General features: G+C 38.4%; 1 protein-coding gene across 2 annotated transcripts in view; it reads right to left on the bottom strand.

Annotated features, from left to right (window-relative positions):
• LOC133562368 (lysosomal-associated transmembrane protein 4B-like) overlaps positions 1-19565 on the bottom strand; it is a 24595-nt gene extending 5030 nt beyond the window's left edge. Inside the window, exons 1-7 of one of the 2 annotated variants that reach the window (XM_061916520.1) lie at positions 19315-19565; positions 14994-15105; positions 10082-10155; positions 7685-7807; positions 7452-7550; positions 6452-6547; positions 945-1049 (exon numbers count right to left, since the gene is read on the bottom strand). In XM_061916520.1, coding sequence (XP_061772504.1) covers positions 966-1049; positions 6452-6547; positions 7452-7550; positions 7685-7807; positions 10082-10155; positions 14994-15105; positions 19315-19404 — 678 coding nt within the window. In that variant the 5' untranslated portion in view covers positions 19405-19565 and the 3' untranslated portion in view covers positions 945-965. Of the gene's footprint in view, positions 1050-6451; positions 6548-7451; positions 7551-7684; positions 7808-10081; positions 10156-14993; positions 15106-19314 lie in introns of both variants that reach the window. The other variant, XM_061916519.1, reaches the window with a different exon arrangement.
• Between the last annotated feature and the right edge of the window lie 137 nt (positions 19566-19702).

The raw sequence follows: 19702 nt of genomic DNA, 5'->3' as shown, positions 1-19702 counted from the left end.
ACAACAGACGTGACTAGGATGGTAGAAGGTGGGGATTGAACCAGTAACGCTCAAATTGCCGGCACAGCTACTCTACCATCTTTGCCACGCCGTCCCGAAGAAGGTCACAAGTCCATTACACAATGTATTATTAGGGATGTGACAAGCTCTTGTGTCACGAAATCTCACCAGAAAAAAATGGGACAACATTTCTCCTCATAGGAAAAGAGGGGAGAAGATAATCAGAAGGTTGTTTTTTTAATAGAAATATATTTGCCTGGCCGCGCGTGAGTGATTGGAACTACATGTTAAGTACTTTGTGCACACTAAAAACTGAAAGCTAGCAAACAGAGCTAGCTTCTGCTCTCCTTCAAACCAACGCTCCATGTCTACGCCAAGCATAAACCGCTAAACTGTCAATAATGGATGCCAAAAGTTGACGGAAAAACACTCTTAACACACTAGATTGCTTTTGCCAGCAGAAGAAGCAATCCAGCAATCTACAGCAGCCCAGAGATAATACGATACAGACGAATCAGTGACACACTTGACAGCTGCGATATCAGAGATGCAGAAGACGCCGTTGAGCTCCTCAAAAAAGATTACTGTGTTTTCTTTAACTTTCTATGATTTTTCATTTTAGGTTTTAGTAGTGAAAACAAGTTATAAGTTCATGCATGGGTCATGTGCACCTGCATTTCCCCATAAGCCCCCTCAACACCAGCCAATCAGGGTCCCTAAGAATTGTCACAACTCTACCACCCTGCATGGGCCCCTGCTTGAAAATTATGTTATAGCCTTGTCTCGCGATTGCGATATCATGCATCGTCTCGTGAAATGAGAGTATTGTCACACCCCTACGACGTACACATTGATGGTGTGTGACGGCTCTTCATAGAAAATGTGTTACCGAATGCTTAAAGAGGCAGTGAGGTGCAGACGTGGATTGTAAAATGACTTCCTACCGAGGGTTCTTGGGAATGTACTCATGCGGTCATTGTGGAGGAGGACTGAGGAGTGCCCTGTTTAGTCGGAACATCCACGCTGTTGTCATAAGGAGGAAAGAGCACCTGTACATGAGGGAAAGCAGACGGAGACAGAGCCTTTAAATGAAAACTGTTTGCTTTATGTGAGCCAACGTGCAGTCCAAAGCAACATTGTCATTATGTCTGACCAATGACCCAACAAAGAACGACACGTTGAAGTGTCAAACAATGAAACGTTTCATTTGGAATTCTAATCTCATAAGGAGTTTATGGACCTCAAATAATGAACTCCCTCTGACTTGCCAGTGTAATTAGATTAGATCATATTAGCTGTACATGAAGACATCAATATCTCGGTCAGCTCTGCTCCTAATTAGCTCGTCATAATATCATGGTATCATAGTATTATACCATGTTAGCATCAGTATAGTAGAGCAGTGGTTCTCAACCTTTTTTCAGTGATGTACCTCCTGTGAACATTTTTTTTAATTCAAGTACCCCCTAATCAGAGCAAAGGATTTTTGGTTGAAAAAAAGAGATAAAAAAGTAAAATACAGAACTATGTCATCAGTTTCTGATTTATTAAATTGTATAACAGTGCAAAGTATCGCTCATTTGTAGTGGTCTTTTTTTAACTGTTTGTAAAAAAAGATATAAAAATAACTAAAAACTTGTTGAAAAATAAACAAGTGATTCAATTATAAATAAAGATTTCTACCCATAAAAGTAATCATCAACTTAAAGTGCCCTCTTTGGGGATTGTAATAGAGATCCATCTGGATTCATGAACTTTATTCTAAACATTTCTTCACAAAAAAAGAAATCTTTAACATCAATATTTATGGAACAAATCCACAAAAAATCTAGCTGTCAACACTGAATATTGCATTGTTGTATTTCTTTTCACAGTTTATGAACTTACATTCATATTTTGTTGAAGTATTATTCCATCCATCCATTTTCTACCGCTTATTCCCTTTCGGGGTCGCGGGGGGCGCTGGCGCCTATCTCAGCTACAATCGGGCGGAAGGCAGGGTACACCCTGGACAAGTCGCCACCTCATCGCAGGGCCAACACAGATGGACAGACAACATTCACACTCACATTCACACACTAGGGACCATTTAGTGTTGCCAATAATTATATTTATAAAGGGATTTTTGAATTGTTGCTATTTTTAGAATACTTAAAACAATCTCACGTACCCCTTGGCATACCTTCAAGTACCCCCAGGGGTACACGTACCCCCATTTGAGAACCACTGTAGTAGTGTATAGTAATACACTACCATAGTGTCATACAGTCATAATATCACAATATCAGTCATGGTATCACAGCATCATAGTATCACCCTATTATACAGTAGTATCATACTATCACAGCATCATGGTATTACAGTATCGCACTATCAAAGCATGCTTTTGTAGCATCACAATATCACAGTATCACACTATTATAGTATCACACTATCACAGTATGATACTATTATAGTAACATTGTATTATAGTCTCATATCATTCTATGTTGGCCCTGCGATGAGGTGGCCACTTGTCCAGGGTGTACGCATCCTTCCGCCCAATTGTAACTGAGATAGACCGTAAAGGGAATAAGCGGTGGAAAATGGATGGATGGATCATTCTATGTTAGTATCATACTATCATAGCAACGCTATCATATCATCATAGTCCATCCATCTATCCATTTTCTACCGTTTGTCCTTCTCAGGGTCTTGGGGGTGGTGGAGCCTATCCCAACTGCATTCGGTCGGAAGGCGGCGTACACCCTGGACAAATCGCCACCTCATCGCAGGGCCAACACAGATAGACAGACAACATTCACACTCACATTCACACACTAGGGCCAATTTAGTGTTGCCAATCAACCTATCCCCAGGTGCATCATCATGGTATCATACTATTTTAGTGTCATACTATAATAGTTTAGTATGATAACATCGTAAAATAACAGTATCACAGTATCATAATAGTTATCTTGATATCAGATCATTATCGTATTATACTATCTTAATATCAGTTTCATACTATTACAGTATTAAAGCCTCATAGTATCATACTATCATACCATCGCAGTATGACTATTATAACATCATACTATCAGTCAAAGCATCATATGATCATAGCAACTGCCTTTATGTTACTATAATAGCAGCCCTTCTCAAAGGGTGGATGGGGCCCCCTGGGGGTGGAGTGGTGCGAGACCAGGGGAAGATGCTTTTTTTTGCCGTACCAGAATATAATGAAGCGTATGTTGCACTTGGCTTCATTGTAAGCACCCTGGGAGACGAGGAACGACCGCTGTGTTGCTTACTTTAATGTTAATAAGTTTAAAATGTTATGCAGAGGTATACTTGTAACAATTTTTTAGACAAATTACACTATTTATAGTCACGGTGGAGAGTGAGGGGGCACAAAATATTTTCTTCTTCCTGGGGAGGGGTTAACATAAAATATTGGAGAAGCTCTGCTATAAAAGTAAGAACATACATATTATCATATAATCACTGTTTTATACTAAGATGACATGACACTATGATACATCACAGTATCATACTATGAGGACACACCATCATAGTATTATGGCATCAGATCCACAGAAAATGTTTTATTATTGTACGTAACCGCTGAGGGAAGCTGAGCATATTGCATTTACATATTACAATAATATAATGGATACATAATTAACAATTATTATAATTTAATATTAAGAGTATATGAAAGTTCAACTCCTATCTTGCATACTTCCGTGACAACCTCTTTAAATATTTGTAATCAATTAGAAATATCTAGCAGCTAAAAGTTAAACATATATAAGTGTCAAGAGAGCATTTTTCATATTATGCCTTGCAATAGGTTTAAATTAAGGATGCACCGAAATGAAAATTTGCGGCAGAAGCCGAAGCCGAATAAAATTTAAACGCTTGGCCGAATACCGAATAATGAATGCAGTTTTTCACAATTTTTTTTATATTGCATAAATAGCCTAGAATAAATATTTAGACATGTTTTTCAAATAAAGAACATTTTTATTGAATATTGACATTTTTTTAATAATTCAATAGCCTTTGCTTTTCAAAAAAAGCACTAAGTTTTTAATTTATATTAGGCCTTCAAACAAAATATGCATTCCAAAAAAAAATAAAGTGCATTAAAGTGGATAAACCAACAACAAATGAATTATTGTCCTTTTGGCAAAAGTCTGCTTAGCCACAGTAGATATGCTAATAATGTAAACAGAAGGCTCAAGCAAATCTCAATTAAGTGTGTGCTTGTAACCTCTTACACTTATACAGGTAGCCTACACAACAGGCTAATAATGTAAACAGAGGCCCCACTAAATCTCAATAAGTGTGTGCTTGTAACCTCATACACTTATACAGGTACACAACATATCCCAACGTCACCGCGTCACTGCACGTTGGTTGATTGCGTCACCGCGTCAAAAAATTCCGTCACACGCCACTATTCGGCCTTGTTTTTAACTCATTCCACCGAAGGCCGAATGTGGCTTTTTTTGCCATATTCGGCCGAATATATTCGGTTACCGAATAATCGGTGCATCCCTAGTTTAAATGGGTTCAATTTTTTTTAAAAATATGGTGATGGGACATTTTTTTTATTATATCCAAAAAGTTCAGTGAGCAATTTGTGTTATGTGTGAACATGTGTCTTAACTTTTTGTGCTGGTTGATTTTTTTTTTCCTGCACCATGACTAGGAAATGTTGTTTGGATTGTATCATACAAATAACTGCTGTGCTTGTGATGGAAGTACAAATCATGGTCACTGACCAGAGATTCTCCCATTGACCGCAAGATGGTGACAAATTGCCACCTGTCAGACTCCTGGCTACTTAAAAGGTGCCATATGTAATAATGTGGTCAGAAATGGTACTGCAATCACAGTCAAGATTTTGTAGTCTCCTTTCTCTCTCCCTGACTGAGGTTGCCAGATACGCAGCCGAATCCAGCTCGAACAACTGGGCTACTCCAAGAAACTTCCACTTTCTCTAACTAGGGGTAGAGGGGCTGTGACCATAATAGACAAGTCTTGTCAATAACAAATCTCTAACCAACAAATTTTACACAGCATTTAGGCTATTTTCAGGAAGAAGTATGTCATGCCTGCGTACAAGATCACAACAAATGGCAATCATATGGTTATTGTCAATACTATCAGAAAACAAATACTTAAACAAACTACAACCAACGCTAGCAATGGTTATACTGGTGAAAATAAGTAGAGTATGCTTAGCAGCCTAATGTACGCCCAAACTAAAGAGGAGACATTTTACCAAGGTATGCCTATAGGCTACACAAATGAGTAATTATTTTATCATGTGATTTGGCTGTCTCATTACGTTTCACATTGCCATGATGACAGCCGTGCTAATGTTGGAACCCATTTCCTCAGCGTATCAGCAAATTGACAACCAAATAGCCACTGACACTACCAATATCCACATAGGTTTTATTTGGCGATAATTCATTTTGCCCTGTCAGTTGGAATACGCATCGACATACAGGCTAACGTGCATATATTTTCCCCGTTAGCCTATATGTCGATGTATCATTGTCCGGGCTAGCATGCTAGGCATTACACGAGGAGCTACACACCATCACACACTAAGCATTCGTTGTGCGAACATTCTAGCTTTGTTAGAAAAGATCATAGACTGTATTGGACAATACAGTTTACAAAATAAATGTCCATTTCCATTTATTACAAGTAATAAGAAAACTTAAATGCCCGACTTACCTATCGAGGAGGAAATTAGCAAGTTTAGCGTCAGATGAAAACATCTTCGCCGCCTTCAATCGTCTCCTTCTTTCAAAGACATCCTCGATACAAATCCTTGTTTTGTTCCTGGCTTTGTCATGAACAAGTTGAGAACCGTAATGACGCCTTTTGGATTTAGTAGGTCTGACATGTTTAGTAACTTTACCAGTGGCAGTAGCCAGACAAGACGAAGATGGCGGTGCGTGACTGGCAACCTGGATGTGACATACTCACTGACTTTCTAATTGGTCAAACGGAGGAGGGCGGGACATCGAAATGAAAACAATCACAAGATTTCGGGGCTGTAAATCAAATTTTTAAATACGCATATCCCGGCTGAACTACTGTTATGAGTCATAGAGGTATTCGAAAAAAAATGATTTATTAATGCCTTTTGACATAGCAGGGCCATTTAATGATGACTTGACATGAAATTATTACATAAGGCTCCTTAATTTAATATGAAAACTTCTCGCAAGGCCATGTTGTTTATTAAAATTGCACACGTGCCGTGTCTCGTGGGCTAAATTGAAAATGGTCGTGGTTTGGACACCCCTGCTCTAAATATACCATACTGATGTGGAGTTTTAATTGGCCTTGTGGACCAGGTGTCCATCGAACAAAATGTTAATAATTGTGTTTGTAGTTTACAGTGCACGTACATAGCGGCGTTTGTAAAATTGTGTCTTACCGTGGTGTCATCGGTTGTGACATAAAGTAGGATTTGTGCAGTGCCGCGGCTGCACACGTATCTGTAGCAGCTCCACACGCATGCGATCAGGTAAGCCTGGTGTAAAATGACAGCATTAAAATGATTATGTACAGTGTGGCAATATGCACTCCGTTAACACCATCAAAGTAGTATGTTTCTGTTCACATCTGACTGTTGCACTGTACTGTAAATCCATAGTTTGTGTGAAAATTTGCAATTCGGAAAAATACCTATCCGACAACACATCAACTCTACAAGCCAGAAAAAAGGATCTTAAACTGTTTTGCATGAATATTTATGCATCATGTTAATACAGTAATGTAAATTATAATGAATATATTTCTCGTTGCCAAGAGCTCAAATCACTCGTAAACATTTTTGTGTGTTTGTATACGGAGTAAAACTATGGAACAAACTAGACTTACAACACAAGCAATGCCAAATCATTAATCGATTTAAACTATTATACAAACATCGAGTCCGGCTCAAATATAGAGATGAGCGTCTTTAATTTGACCTGCTGTTGTACTCTGTCTCAAAGTGTTAACATGTGCTCAATGTTTCCTTACCATTGTTGCTATGTTGTCTATCACCATTGTTGTTATATTCATTCTTCCCACATTGTTGATACAGATTATTGTTACAGTGTAATAATTATTGTTACCTGTGGTAATCCCACTATGATACAACATTTGTATTATAATCCTTAAACAAAGTAACAGTGAAACTCAATGGAATAATCACTGAATGGAAAACTGGGGGTGGGATTCAATAATGTATGTTCTTCCCACTCCCTTTCAGGCAAAACTGGACAATCATGCTTACATACTGTACATTAAAGTTTGCATTATATTAGTTCATATTATTATGTGTTGTCAACTTTGTATTTTTTTATGTCATTGCCTGAAATCAATAAATAAATGAAAAATGAAAAAAAAATATTGATAGTGTTGCTCCACAAACATGGAAGAGTACATACCTTGAAGGCCAAAATACAGCTGATGAAGAGCAGCACGACGAGGACCAAACACACGTTACTGAGAGCTGAAATGTCCTCTTTGTAGGGAAAATTGTCAGGCTGCAAAAGGGGTGTGTAGAAAGTGTACATGAAGTACAGTATATTAGAGCACTATACTTGACCGTATCCATAAAAGATGTACACACACCTTAAAACATAACACCAGGCTGTGACTGAATATGTAGGTTTCTTACCAATTGCTGCAGGTAATCCTGTATCGTATTTGGATAGACCACAATGCTCACAGCAACAAGGGTGTTGAGTGCAAAGTCGAAGATCTGATAGCAGAAAAACGGTATGATCCAGGCAGCATGCAACTGAAAGAGATTGTTTACATTTTAGATACGGGGACAGCATAAAATAACAAAACCTCTAACAATTAGTCATTCGATTAAATAAATGTACTGTGCAAATAATCAATAAAAAGTTCTAAATATATCAGAAGTCAGTGAATATGCAGCTTTCATTTGACTAGTGTGTTGACTTCCTGTTCTCCTCTGTAATGGCCATGTGTGAGGGTCCTGTCAGGTCATTGGTCCCATGCTGCAGTTTTACCGTTAAATGGGAAATAAAAGCGCCTTGTCATGCAATAATTCGATTGACATTTCAAAGACTGTTTTGATTTACACGGTAATACGGGACAAAGTGCGTCCCTTTACAGATGATAAGAGACGCGTACTTTACTAAATACGGAACGATTCCATTTTTCAAGGGACGGTTGGCAGCCCTACATTTGACTGAAGCCTAAACCAATCACAATACTGTAAAAGTGTAGTAGGGATTAGGGATCAGTATTGGCTGATTTTTGTGAAAAAAAATATTATCGCTATTGCCAATTATTGCTGTTTAATATTGATCACAAACACCCAACCCTCCTGCCTGACACTATTTTAAGTGCCTTGGCTGTCAAGCTATCAGATAATTTAAGTGCTGGTGTGAAGCCTCTCCTGTTAGCTGATAATATATCTGATAATATATCTCGGACCTCATCCAAATTTACATCCCTGCGTGCGCTCTGAGGTCCGAAAGCCAGCTCCAGCTCGTGGTGCCCAAGACCAGACTTAAGACCAGTGGAGACAGGGCCTTCTCTGTGGTCGGCCCTAAGCTCTGGAACACTCTGCCCCTCCATGTTCAAACTGCTTCCACAGTGGAGTGTTTTAAGTCTCGTCTTAAGACTCACTTTTATTCTTTGGCTTTTAACACTACGTGAGTTGTGTGGTCCTCTGTCCTCTGTTGTCCTCTGTGTTTTTTATACACTTTTATTTTTATTTTACTGTTTTAATTGATTTTACCCTTTAAAATAGTTTTTAATCATATTTGTTTTTATATTGTTTGTTTTTATTGGTTTTATTTTTATTCATTTTTTGTTTTATTCAGTCATTGGTGGAGCATAATATTGTTTTTAACATGGCTGTGCAGCACTTTGGAAACATTATTGTTGTTTAAATGTGCTATATAAATAAAGTGGATTGGATTGGATTGAATAATAATCACCTCCATTGCGGAAAATAAACTGCACTTCGTAGTATTCTAAGTACTATTATCACTGGAGGACAAGGATGAACATGTTACAGATCTAGAGCAAGCCAGAAGCAGGCATGCTAATAGCTAAGTAAGCTTTAAACAACACCAATAAAGAGATGCTTGGTAAAGTTTTAGAAGTGTAGATGGAAACAAGTTTAAGCAGAAAGTGATCAGTTATCAACATGAAATTACTTTTCTGAGGAGATTAACAAGAGTTAGAGAGAGGATTTGTGCGCCGTGCGCAACCCGAGGGTCCCTGGTTCAAATCCCACCTAGTACCAACCTCGTCACGTCCGTTGTGTCCTGAGCAAGACACTTCACCCTTGCTCCTGATGGGTGCTGGTTGGCGCCTTGCATGGCAGCTCCCTCCATCAGTGTGTGAATGTGTGTGTGAATGGGTAAATGTGGAAGTAGTGTCAAAGCGCTTTGAGTACCTTGAAGGTAGAAAAGCGCTATACAAGTACAACCCATTTATTTATCATTTAGGATAATATAACAACAATTGTTGGTGTCTGCATTGTCACAGTCAGTACAAGAGGACAGATCAATCCATAAATTGGTAGTGTCGATAACAAAGGTAGTATCCTTATATGTACGACACCAGAGTTGGTGCATTGATATTTTTATTTTCTCAAAATAATCTTTTGGTCGTTTTTGTTCAATTTTAAACACTCAGGAAAGGATTCCCTGGACACAGGACGACTTGGGAGGGCAAAAGATTGAAATTAGTAGTTCGTATTAGTATTGTGTATTATAGACTTTGTTTGGATCAAACAATTGCATGTAATGAAGAGAATAAGGAATTAGTTTAATTATTGGGTTGATTGTGTTAAATTGTCAATAGCACTCACCATAATTACATTTATAGTTAATACATGTGATTTGTATTGTGTTGATATCAGCCAATCTCACTCATTGGAATAAGCAGCATAAAACGCTGATTGGAACATCCCTCACTTAGGAATTAGATAGAGTGATACTCCAATTATGTCCCATTGTTTTTCAATAAGAAGCGTGAAGTTGTGCAAAAGCACAGCAAACTAATAAAAAAACAATATTTAGTTGACCTTGTATGCACCATATGTTGCCATCCCACATATGAGTATCATCAGCAGGGAGATGGATGAGGCGATGCACATGTCTAAGACAGAAAGACAAGGCACAATTTTAAGAGAGTACTGTAACATTTCAGAGTCCTACAGAGTCTACGCCTGTAAAACGAGAACATCCAAGACATGTCAATAAACGTCTTATAAAAAAGCAGATTTAGAAGATCCTGGTGAAGTGAATAAACCACACAATAGAAAAGAAAAGACAATCATTTTTAGGATGAGCCAAAAACACCCAAACAACTGGACAAACTATTGTCTTTCCTGAAAACCACAATAAGAGACAGTCCTTTGAATTCCCAAAGAACTTCATCAAAATATTTGGTAGAAAATGCAAAGGACTTAAACTGCACGAGAAGAGGGCTGCTGAGTGGGAATGTTGGAAGCCTGTAAACTGTGTGTAAGATGAAAAAGACTGCAATATCACACATCTGATATAAAACAAGTATTGCATATTAAGATCGTCATTACGTTCTCCTTCCAACAGAGGACAAAAGATGAATAGGACTAAAAAAGACAACAGGCAAATGTATTAAAGAACAGCTTTAATGTTTATATTAGCTTTACCTGGAAGACAAAGAAGGAATCCAAAAATCTTCAGCAAACAAATCACGTACTTTATGGAGAATGATGACACATCAGAGATAGGTGATCATTACTATTGCAGTGGTTCTCAAACTTGTTTCACCAAGTACCACCTCAGAAAACCCTTGGCTCTCCAAGTACCACCATAATGACACACATTACAATACAATACTGTAGCAGGCCCAAGTATTAATTAAAAACAAGGCAGAGGTTTTACTTAAAGGACCCATATGAAATAATTTCATGGCAAGTCATCATTAAATGTCCCTAATATGTCAAAAGGTATTAATAAATAATTTTCTTTTCGAATACCTCTATAACTGATAACAGTAGTTCAGCTGGGATATGCTCATTTCAAAATTAGATTTTCAGCCCCGAAATATTATTATTTTCATTTCGATGTCCACCCCTCTACCGTTTGACCAATTAGAGAGTCGGTGAGTGTTTTTTTGATTGAATTGATTGAAACTTTTATTAGTAGATTGCACAGTATAGTACATATTCCGTACAATTGACCACTAAATGGTAACACCCGAATACGTTTTTCAACTTGTTTTAAGTCGGGGTCCACGTCACATCCAGGTTGTTTGTTACGCACTGCCATCTTTGTCTAGTTACTGCCACTGGTGAAGTTACTAAACATGTCAGACCTTAGTATATCTAAAAGGCGTTGTTACGATTCTCAACTTGTTCATGACAAAGCCAGGAACAAAACGAGAATTTGTATGCCTTTAAAAGATGGAGACGATTGAAGGCAGAGAACATTTTTCCATCTCACGCCAAACTTGCTAATTTCCTCCTTGATAGGTTTTCCTATTACTCGTAATAAATGGAAAAGGACATTTCATATGTAAACTATATTGTCCAATACAGTCTATGATCTTGTCTGACAAAGCTAGTATGTTCGTGCAACAAATGCTTTGATGGTGCTCCTAGCCTAGTGCTTAGCATGCTATTCCAGTCAATGACACATCAACATACAGGCTAACGGGGGAAATATATCCGTCATCGAACTGACAGGGCAAAATATATTTTCGACAAATAAAACCTATGTGGATATGGGTAGTGTTAGAGCCTATTTCGTTCTCAATATTGCTGATACGCTGAGGAAATGGGTTCCAACATTGGCAATGTAAAAACGTATTGAGACAGCCAAATTACATAAGAAAATAATTGTAATTTGTGTCGCCTATAGGCATATCTTGGTAAAATGTCTCCTCTTTAGTTTTGGGCATACATTAGGCTGCTAAGCATGCTCTACTTATTTTCACCAGTTCAAACATTGCTAGTGTTGGTTGTAGTTGGAGATATTCTTTGTTTTCTGATAGTACTGACAACAATCATATAATTGCCATTTGTTGTGATGTTGTATGCACGCATGACGTACTTCTTCCTGTAATTAGCCTAACTTCTGTGTAAAATGTGTTGGTTAGAGATTTATTATTGACAACAAGCTTGTCTATTAGGCGATTATGGTCCCAGCACCTCAACCCCTAGTAAGAGGCAGTGGAAATTTGAAGTTCCTTGGAGTAGCCCAGTCGATTGGCTGCGTATCTGGCAACCTCAGTCAGGGAGTGCGGAGTACAGAATTTTGACTGTGATTGCAGTACCATTTCTGGCCACATTATTACATATAGCACCTTTAACAAGTATATTTAATATTTTTGGCCACTGTAACATTACACAAAGTTTGAACAGTAACAAAGTGTATAAAATGTTATTTAGGTGATTCTTGGTTGTACCTATGGCTCTTTTGATGACTGCATCTGGCTCTCTGATAAATCTGAGCTGACGTTGCTTAACACGATGAGTAATGAATAATTCCACTTGTAATCACAGTGTTAAAAATAATGTTCAAAATACAAAACATTCTCATGCATTTTTAATTCATCCATCTGTTTTCTACCGCACCTGTTCAAGAAGTTGCGTTAATGGTAAGAAGTTATTTATTTATTATTGGTTAGTGTGGGGCTTGCCCTCCTGGGGGTTCTTCAGACCCCCAAGCACCGACATGAGAGCCTGTTTCAGGGTTACAATATTGTTTTGTTTTTCAATAAGTCTCTCAGTTGCTTTCCAGCAATAGTTTTTCCCAGCCCCAACCCAGTCTCTCCTCCTGGCTGCTGCTTATAACAGAGCGACAGGTGATTAGATAACAAGGTCCAGGTGGGCCATCTACGTACCTGTCGCTGCAGGCCCGCAGGCCACACCCCCTCCACAGTTAGATTCAGAATAACAATGTTATTACAAAGAATAAGAGACCTATTATACTCTAGAAATGTTGGTCTTACTTAAAAATGCACGCGTTTAGTTGTGTTCAGTGTTAAAAAAAATATTATATGGCTCTTACGGAAATATATTTTTAAATATTTAAATATCTCTCAGCCAAAAAGGTTCCCGACCCCTGCAGTAGATGGATGAAAAACTCAAACAAAAGAAGTCGAAGAGAAATTTCTAAAGCGCAAAAAATATGGCCTAAGTGGTGAAGCTGGATTATCATTTGCACTTACATTTATTGACAGTTTAGTTAAATATTAGAAAATTCCCCTATTTAAATATTACTTTCATGTAAGTAAGTTAGATATAAATATTGATTATTATTAATATCAAGAGTAAAATTAATAATTCAGTTTTAATATTAGAGTGGGCCCTGGGCCCCTCTGTAGTGGAAAAGTTGGACCCCGAAGTCAAAAAGGTTAAGAACCCTTGCTATAGGGTCTATAGAGCTATACCGTGGCGGTATAGTTCGGTTGGTAGAGTGGCCGTGCCAGCAACTTGAGCGTTGCAGGTTCGATTCCCGCTTCTGCCATCCTAGTCACTGCCGTTGTGTCCTTGGGCAAGACACTTTACCCACCTGCTCCCAGTGCCACCCACACTGGTTTGAATGTAACTTAGATATTGGGTTTCACTATGTAAAGCGCTTTGAGTCACTTGAGAAAAGCGCTATATAAATATAATTCACTTCACTTCACTATAGTACACACTGAAGAAAATTATGTGCACTTGTTAGAAAAAAAAAAAAATGGTGTTTATTTCAACTGGCCTCCTTAAAATATGCATTGAGGCTATACAATTTGTTTGAACTGATTACTCAATTAATTGATCAAACTAATCAATGGATTACTAAAAATCGATACCTGCTGCCCTACTATCAACTCAGTCAACCATCTACTATAACCATCTACAAGATATGCAAGATATTCACAATGTTCATAGAAAAGGTAACTGGTCATTAAATATTTGTGATAAACCTACGTTCATTTCTTTATTTATCTTTATTTCTTTTATTTCTTTATTTATTTATGTATTGTACCATATGTCCCGGCAAGAAATCTGCGTTCAAAGGACTCCGGCTTATTAGTGATTCCCAAAGCCCAAAAAAAGTCTGCGGGCTATAAGCTTTTTCATTTTGGGCTCCAGTACTCTGGAATGCCCTCCCGGTAACAGTTTGAGATGCCACCTCAGTAGAAGCATTTAAGTCTCACCTTAAAACTCATTTGTATACTCTAGCCTTTAAATAGACTCCCTTTTTAGACCAGTTGATCTGCCGTTTCTTTTCTTTTTCTTCTATGTCCCACTCTCCCTTGTGGAGGGGGTCCGGTCCGATCCGGTGGCCATGTACTGCTCGCCTGTGTATCGGCTGTGGACATCTCTGCGCTGCTGATCCGCCTCCGCTTGGGATGGTTTCCTGCTGGCTCCGCTGTGAACGGGACTCTCGCTGCTGTGTTGGATCCGCTTTGGACTGGACTCTCGCGACTGTGTTGGATCCATTGTGGATTGAACTTTCACAGTATCATGTTAGACCCGCTCGACATCCATTGCTTTCCTCCTCTCCAAGGTTCTCATAGTCATCATTGTCACCGACGTCCCACTGGATCATTATTGTCACCGATGTCCCACTAGGTGGGAGTTTTCCTTGCCCTTATGTGGGCCTACCGAGGATGTCGTAGTGGTTTGTGCAGCCCTTTGAGACACTAGTGATTTAGGGCTATATAAGTAAACATTGATTGATTGATTGATCAATGGTTGGTTAGAAAATGTGTTGTAGTGCCAATCAGTGGCAAAAGATCAGGGAACAGCTTAATCCCTGGAAAGTAGGACAAAAAAGGCTAACTCTGACTCTCACTGCGACCCATGTTGTTCTGTGCACACCTGCTCCAACTATGAACTATGCACCGATAAATATTTTGATTGTATATTATATGTATGTACACATATAAAATAATATTAGGCAGGTGTAACATATCAGTTTGACAACATGTCCTGTTTGGACCATTTGCTTACTTACTGGCATCATCCATGACATCCAAGTCATTAGCCAACTCAGCACTGGTCAGGTGGTACTGCTCAGGATCACCGAGGGCCGTGAGCAGGATGAGTAACACCACGGCGTTGATGAGCTTAGGGACACAGGACATATGGGCAGATAAGACAAACAATACCGAGGAGGAGGCAGGCCGTTTAGAAAGTAAACTCAAAGAGACATGTCAGGATTTCAAATTACATGTACTGAACTCACTATAATAAAAAATAAGGCAGTATGATTATCACATTTGGGGTGTGCAATGGCGTATCTATACTGGAATGTTATGCATTCTGCCTCTAGATAATATAAAATGTGTATATTTTACTGACTAAACAACTAAAAGCAACCAGCTTCCCAATAATGTACAAGCATTTTTAAGTAAGAAGGATAATGACATTTAAAACATTTGTGAGCATATACAGTACTAAAAGAATTTAGCATACCCTGAAATGGAATTAAATAATGGAGTAAAGAACTCAAAGGGTGTACTCATATCAGACACTTTAAGGTACAGTATAAGTATATGATGTTTACCAAGTATAAGGACAAAGAGGAAAATTAAACGGATATCTAAAGTCAAAATTTGTTATAAATCGATTAGCTTGTTTAATTAATTGCGTGATTAAAAAAAATTCCCTTAATATTCTCAATGCGTATTTCAGGGTAAATAGTTGAAATAATCAAAGATTTTTCTGCTTGCCATAATTGTCACTCTTTTTTCCTCATGGAGACACATAGACACTGAAATTGTACGTACGTGCGCTAATAAAATATTTTTTTTTAAAACTGCACTCTATTGAAGAGGCCCTTTGGAAACATCCATCCATCCTTTTTCTACCGCGTATTCCCTTTTGGGGTCGCGGGGGGCACTGGTGCCTATCTCAGCTACAATCAGGCGGAAGGCGGGGTACACCCTGGACAAGTCGCCACCTCATCGCAGGGCCAACACAGATAGACAGACAACATTCACACTCACATTCACACACATTTAGTGTTGCCAATCAACCTATCCCCAGGTGCATGTCTTTGGAAGTGGCAGGAAGCCGGAGTACCCGGAGGGAACCCACGCAGTCACGGGGAGAACATGCAAACTCCACACAGAAAGATCCCGAGCCTGGATTTGAACCCAGGACTGCAGGACCTTCGTATTGTGAGGCAGACGCACTAACCCCTCTGCCACCGTGAAGCCCCCCTTTGGAAACAATGTCTGTATATTTAAAGTTCCGGGAACTCTGTGTGATCTGCATTTTATATTTTTTTATTAATTACCCCTATTAAAGGATTAATTAAGGCAACAGAATAAAAATTGAAGCTTTTTTCTAATCAAATTAAGCAATTTTATTGAATAATTGTATATATATATATATATATATATATATATATATATATATATATATACATACCTTATGAGGACTGCAAGGATTTATCGATAAAGTCTCTTGTCTATAATTTATATTTGTCAGTTTTAGCTGTAATACACTTTCTATTCATCTATTCATTATACAATGTTTACGTCACTCTTCGGGCGTCACTTATTGATCATTTTAGTAATTGGGTAATCTATCAGTTTGTTTCATTCATCGAGTAATCGGATACAACACACTTTATTGCCTCATTGCGCATTGTAGGGAAAATAGTGGGAATAAACAAATATTTTTCAACTTACGATAACCATCATTTTATTTCTAACAAATGCACATCAACATTGAATTTGCAGTAATAAAAAATAAATGACTTGGCAGTACAGGTGTACTCAATGAAGTCATCGGCAAAGAAAACTACCCTGACCAGAGTACACTAATGGAAATATCTAATAAATGAAGTTTGCAATGTTTAGTTCACTGGTATAATATGACTACATGCATGTCATGAAGATCTTATCTGGTCTGATCAGGTGGTGGTAATGGAAAATTGTCTGGCAGTCTGAAACTAAATCCACCTGCTACCTGCAAAGACATCATTTATTCATAGGGAGGGACACATCATCTTTCCATGTTTGCCTTCTCCATTACAATCACAAAATGGCAAATCAAATACATTTTGTACGTCAACAACATTCTAAAGCAGGGGTCTCAAACTCCATTCACCTCGGGAGCCACTGGATGCAGAATCTGTGTGAGGCCGGGCCGCAAGAAAAGATTTCTTTAAAAAAAAATGTGCACACTCCTCAGCATGTCTAGTTGTATCATGACGTTTCAAATTGTATCCCTTGTGCACCGCAACTTTCTCTGTGCAAATAAGACATGTCGGGGTGCCCACATGCTCAATAAAGAAATATTGCATCTCCCACTTTTTTGGGGAATTGTCTCTGCTCATCACTAACCTCTCTCTTCACTGCAGGCTTTGAAAAAGACATGTTTGGGGTTGTGTAATATGTTTATATTTAGCCGACGCACGCAGAATAATGTTATTTCCGCGATTTGTGTCGTTCCGCTTTTCCTCCCTACAGCAACATGGCAGTCGGCGGATAATAGCCAGGAAAGTACCAGGATAGCGAGCGCAAAAAAGTGACGGCTCCCGGAAGTGCTATCTGGCATATATATATATATATATATATATATATATATATATATATATATATATATATATATATATATACATACATATATATATATATATATATATACATACATATATATATATATATATATATACATACATATACACACACATACATACAGTGGGGCAAAAAAGTATTTAGTCAGCCACCGATTGTGCAAGTTCTCCCACTTAAAATGATGACAGAGGTCTGTAATTTTCATCATAGGTACACTTCAACTGTGAGAGACAGAATGTGAAAAAAAAATCCAGGAATGCACATTGTAGGAATTTTAAAGAATTTATTTGTAAATTATGGTGGAAAATAAGTATTTGGTCAACCATTCAAAGCTCTCACTGATGGAAGGTTTTGGCTCAAAATCTCACGATACATGAGCCCATTCATTTTTTCCTTGACACGGATCAATCGTAATGTCCCCTTAGCAGAAAAACAGCCCCAAAGCATGATGTTTCCACCCCCATGCTTCACAGTAGGTGTGGTGTTCTTGGGATGCAACTCAGTATTCTTCTTCCTCCTAACAGGACAAGTTGAGTTTATACCAAAATGGATACATGGATGATACAGCAGAGGATTGGGAGAATGTCATGTGGTCAGATGAAACCTAAATATAACTTTTTGGTATAAACTCATCTCGTCATATTCAGAGGAAGAATACTGAGTTGCATCTCAAGAACACCCTACCTACTGCGAAGCATGGGGGTGGAAACATCATGCTTTGGGGCTGTTTTTCTGCTAAGGGGACAGGACGATTGATCTGTGTTAAGGAAAGAATGAATGGGGCCATGTATCGTGAGATTTTGAGCCAAAACCTCCTTCCATCAGTGAGAGCTTTGAATGGTTGACCAAATACTTATATTCCACCATAATTTACAAATAAAATCTTTAAAATTCCTACAATATGAATTCCTGGATTTTTTTTTCACATTCTGTCTCACAGTTGAAGTGTACCTATGATGAAAATTACAGAACTCTGTCATTTTAAGTGGGAGAACTTGCACAATCAGTGGCTGACTAAATACTTTTTTGCCCCACTGTATAATATGTATTATATATATATATATATATATATATATATATATATGTGTATGTATGTAGTGTTCAACGTGTGAGGCAATGCAAATCAAACAATAAAATGAACAAATAACGGTTTGAATTGGTCCAGGTTATCGGGGACTGTTATTACCGACGGACAGGTGTCGCGGTGTGACTGCAGCCAGGCACGTAAGCAAACCCTCGTCTCCATGGCACGTCTCTGTCGCTTTCACTCATTTTCCGCTTTTCCACTAATGCAGGGGTAGGCAACCCAGAACGTTGAAAGAGCCATTTTGGACCCAAATAACACAACGCTGTCAAGCACCATTCATATAAAATTCACGGGCCGCACTAACGTTAAACTTTCATATTAAGGTGGAGGCGACAAAATAACGTCTCGCGGGCCGCAATTGGCCCGCGGGCCGCGTTTCTGAGACCTCTGTTCTAAAGTGTGCATAGGCATGTGAGCTCATGGCTTGCTATTAGCTAACTATTTTGAAGCTAACTAGTTAGAAATGGTAGTATATAATTAGTAAGTATATTATTAATACACATTAGTCATCTATATGTACTGTTTGATTGTACGTATACGCCAACCTGCCAGGGGAATACCGACGGAAATTAGCCTTTGGCCATAACCTAAAATATTTACATATATCAATGTTTTTAATAAAGAGAAATAGGTCAAATAATATTGATAGTGATGCTCACCATGTACCAGACCCCCAGGATGATGGTTCCTGTGCGGACATGGCAGCACAGGCAGCAGTTTGTGGAGTACCATTGGTTCAATGTCGTCATTCTGTCAAGCAACTTAAACACTTAAAAAAAAATTTAAAAAGCATTTAGAAAACAACACCAATGTCCTTACTACGAGGGTCCCCAATGATTACCGACAAACACGACACCATCCGCCCGCCTTTGACCTGCACGTTGTTTTATCTACGTGGGCAGATTAACCGATAGCGGCGAAACTACTTCCGGTTTCAAAATAAAACCTTGAATGAATTAGCGGTTCTTTGAAATTAATGACCAATTATCGTAGTTGTAAACATTGTCAGATGTATCGTACCAGCCGTGCCACACAGCAGTGCATTTA

Source organism: Nerophis ophidion, linkage group LG11, assembly GCF_033978795.1.
Source record: "Nerophis ophidion isolate RoL-2023_Sa linkage group LG11, RoL_Noph_v1.0, whole genome shotgun sequence".
Lineage (NCBI taxonomy): Eukaryota > Metazoa > Chordata > Actinopteri > Syngnathiformes > Syngnathidae > Nerophis > Nerophis ophidion.
This window is presented reverse-complemented; position numbering and strand designations above follow the sequence as displayed.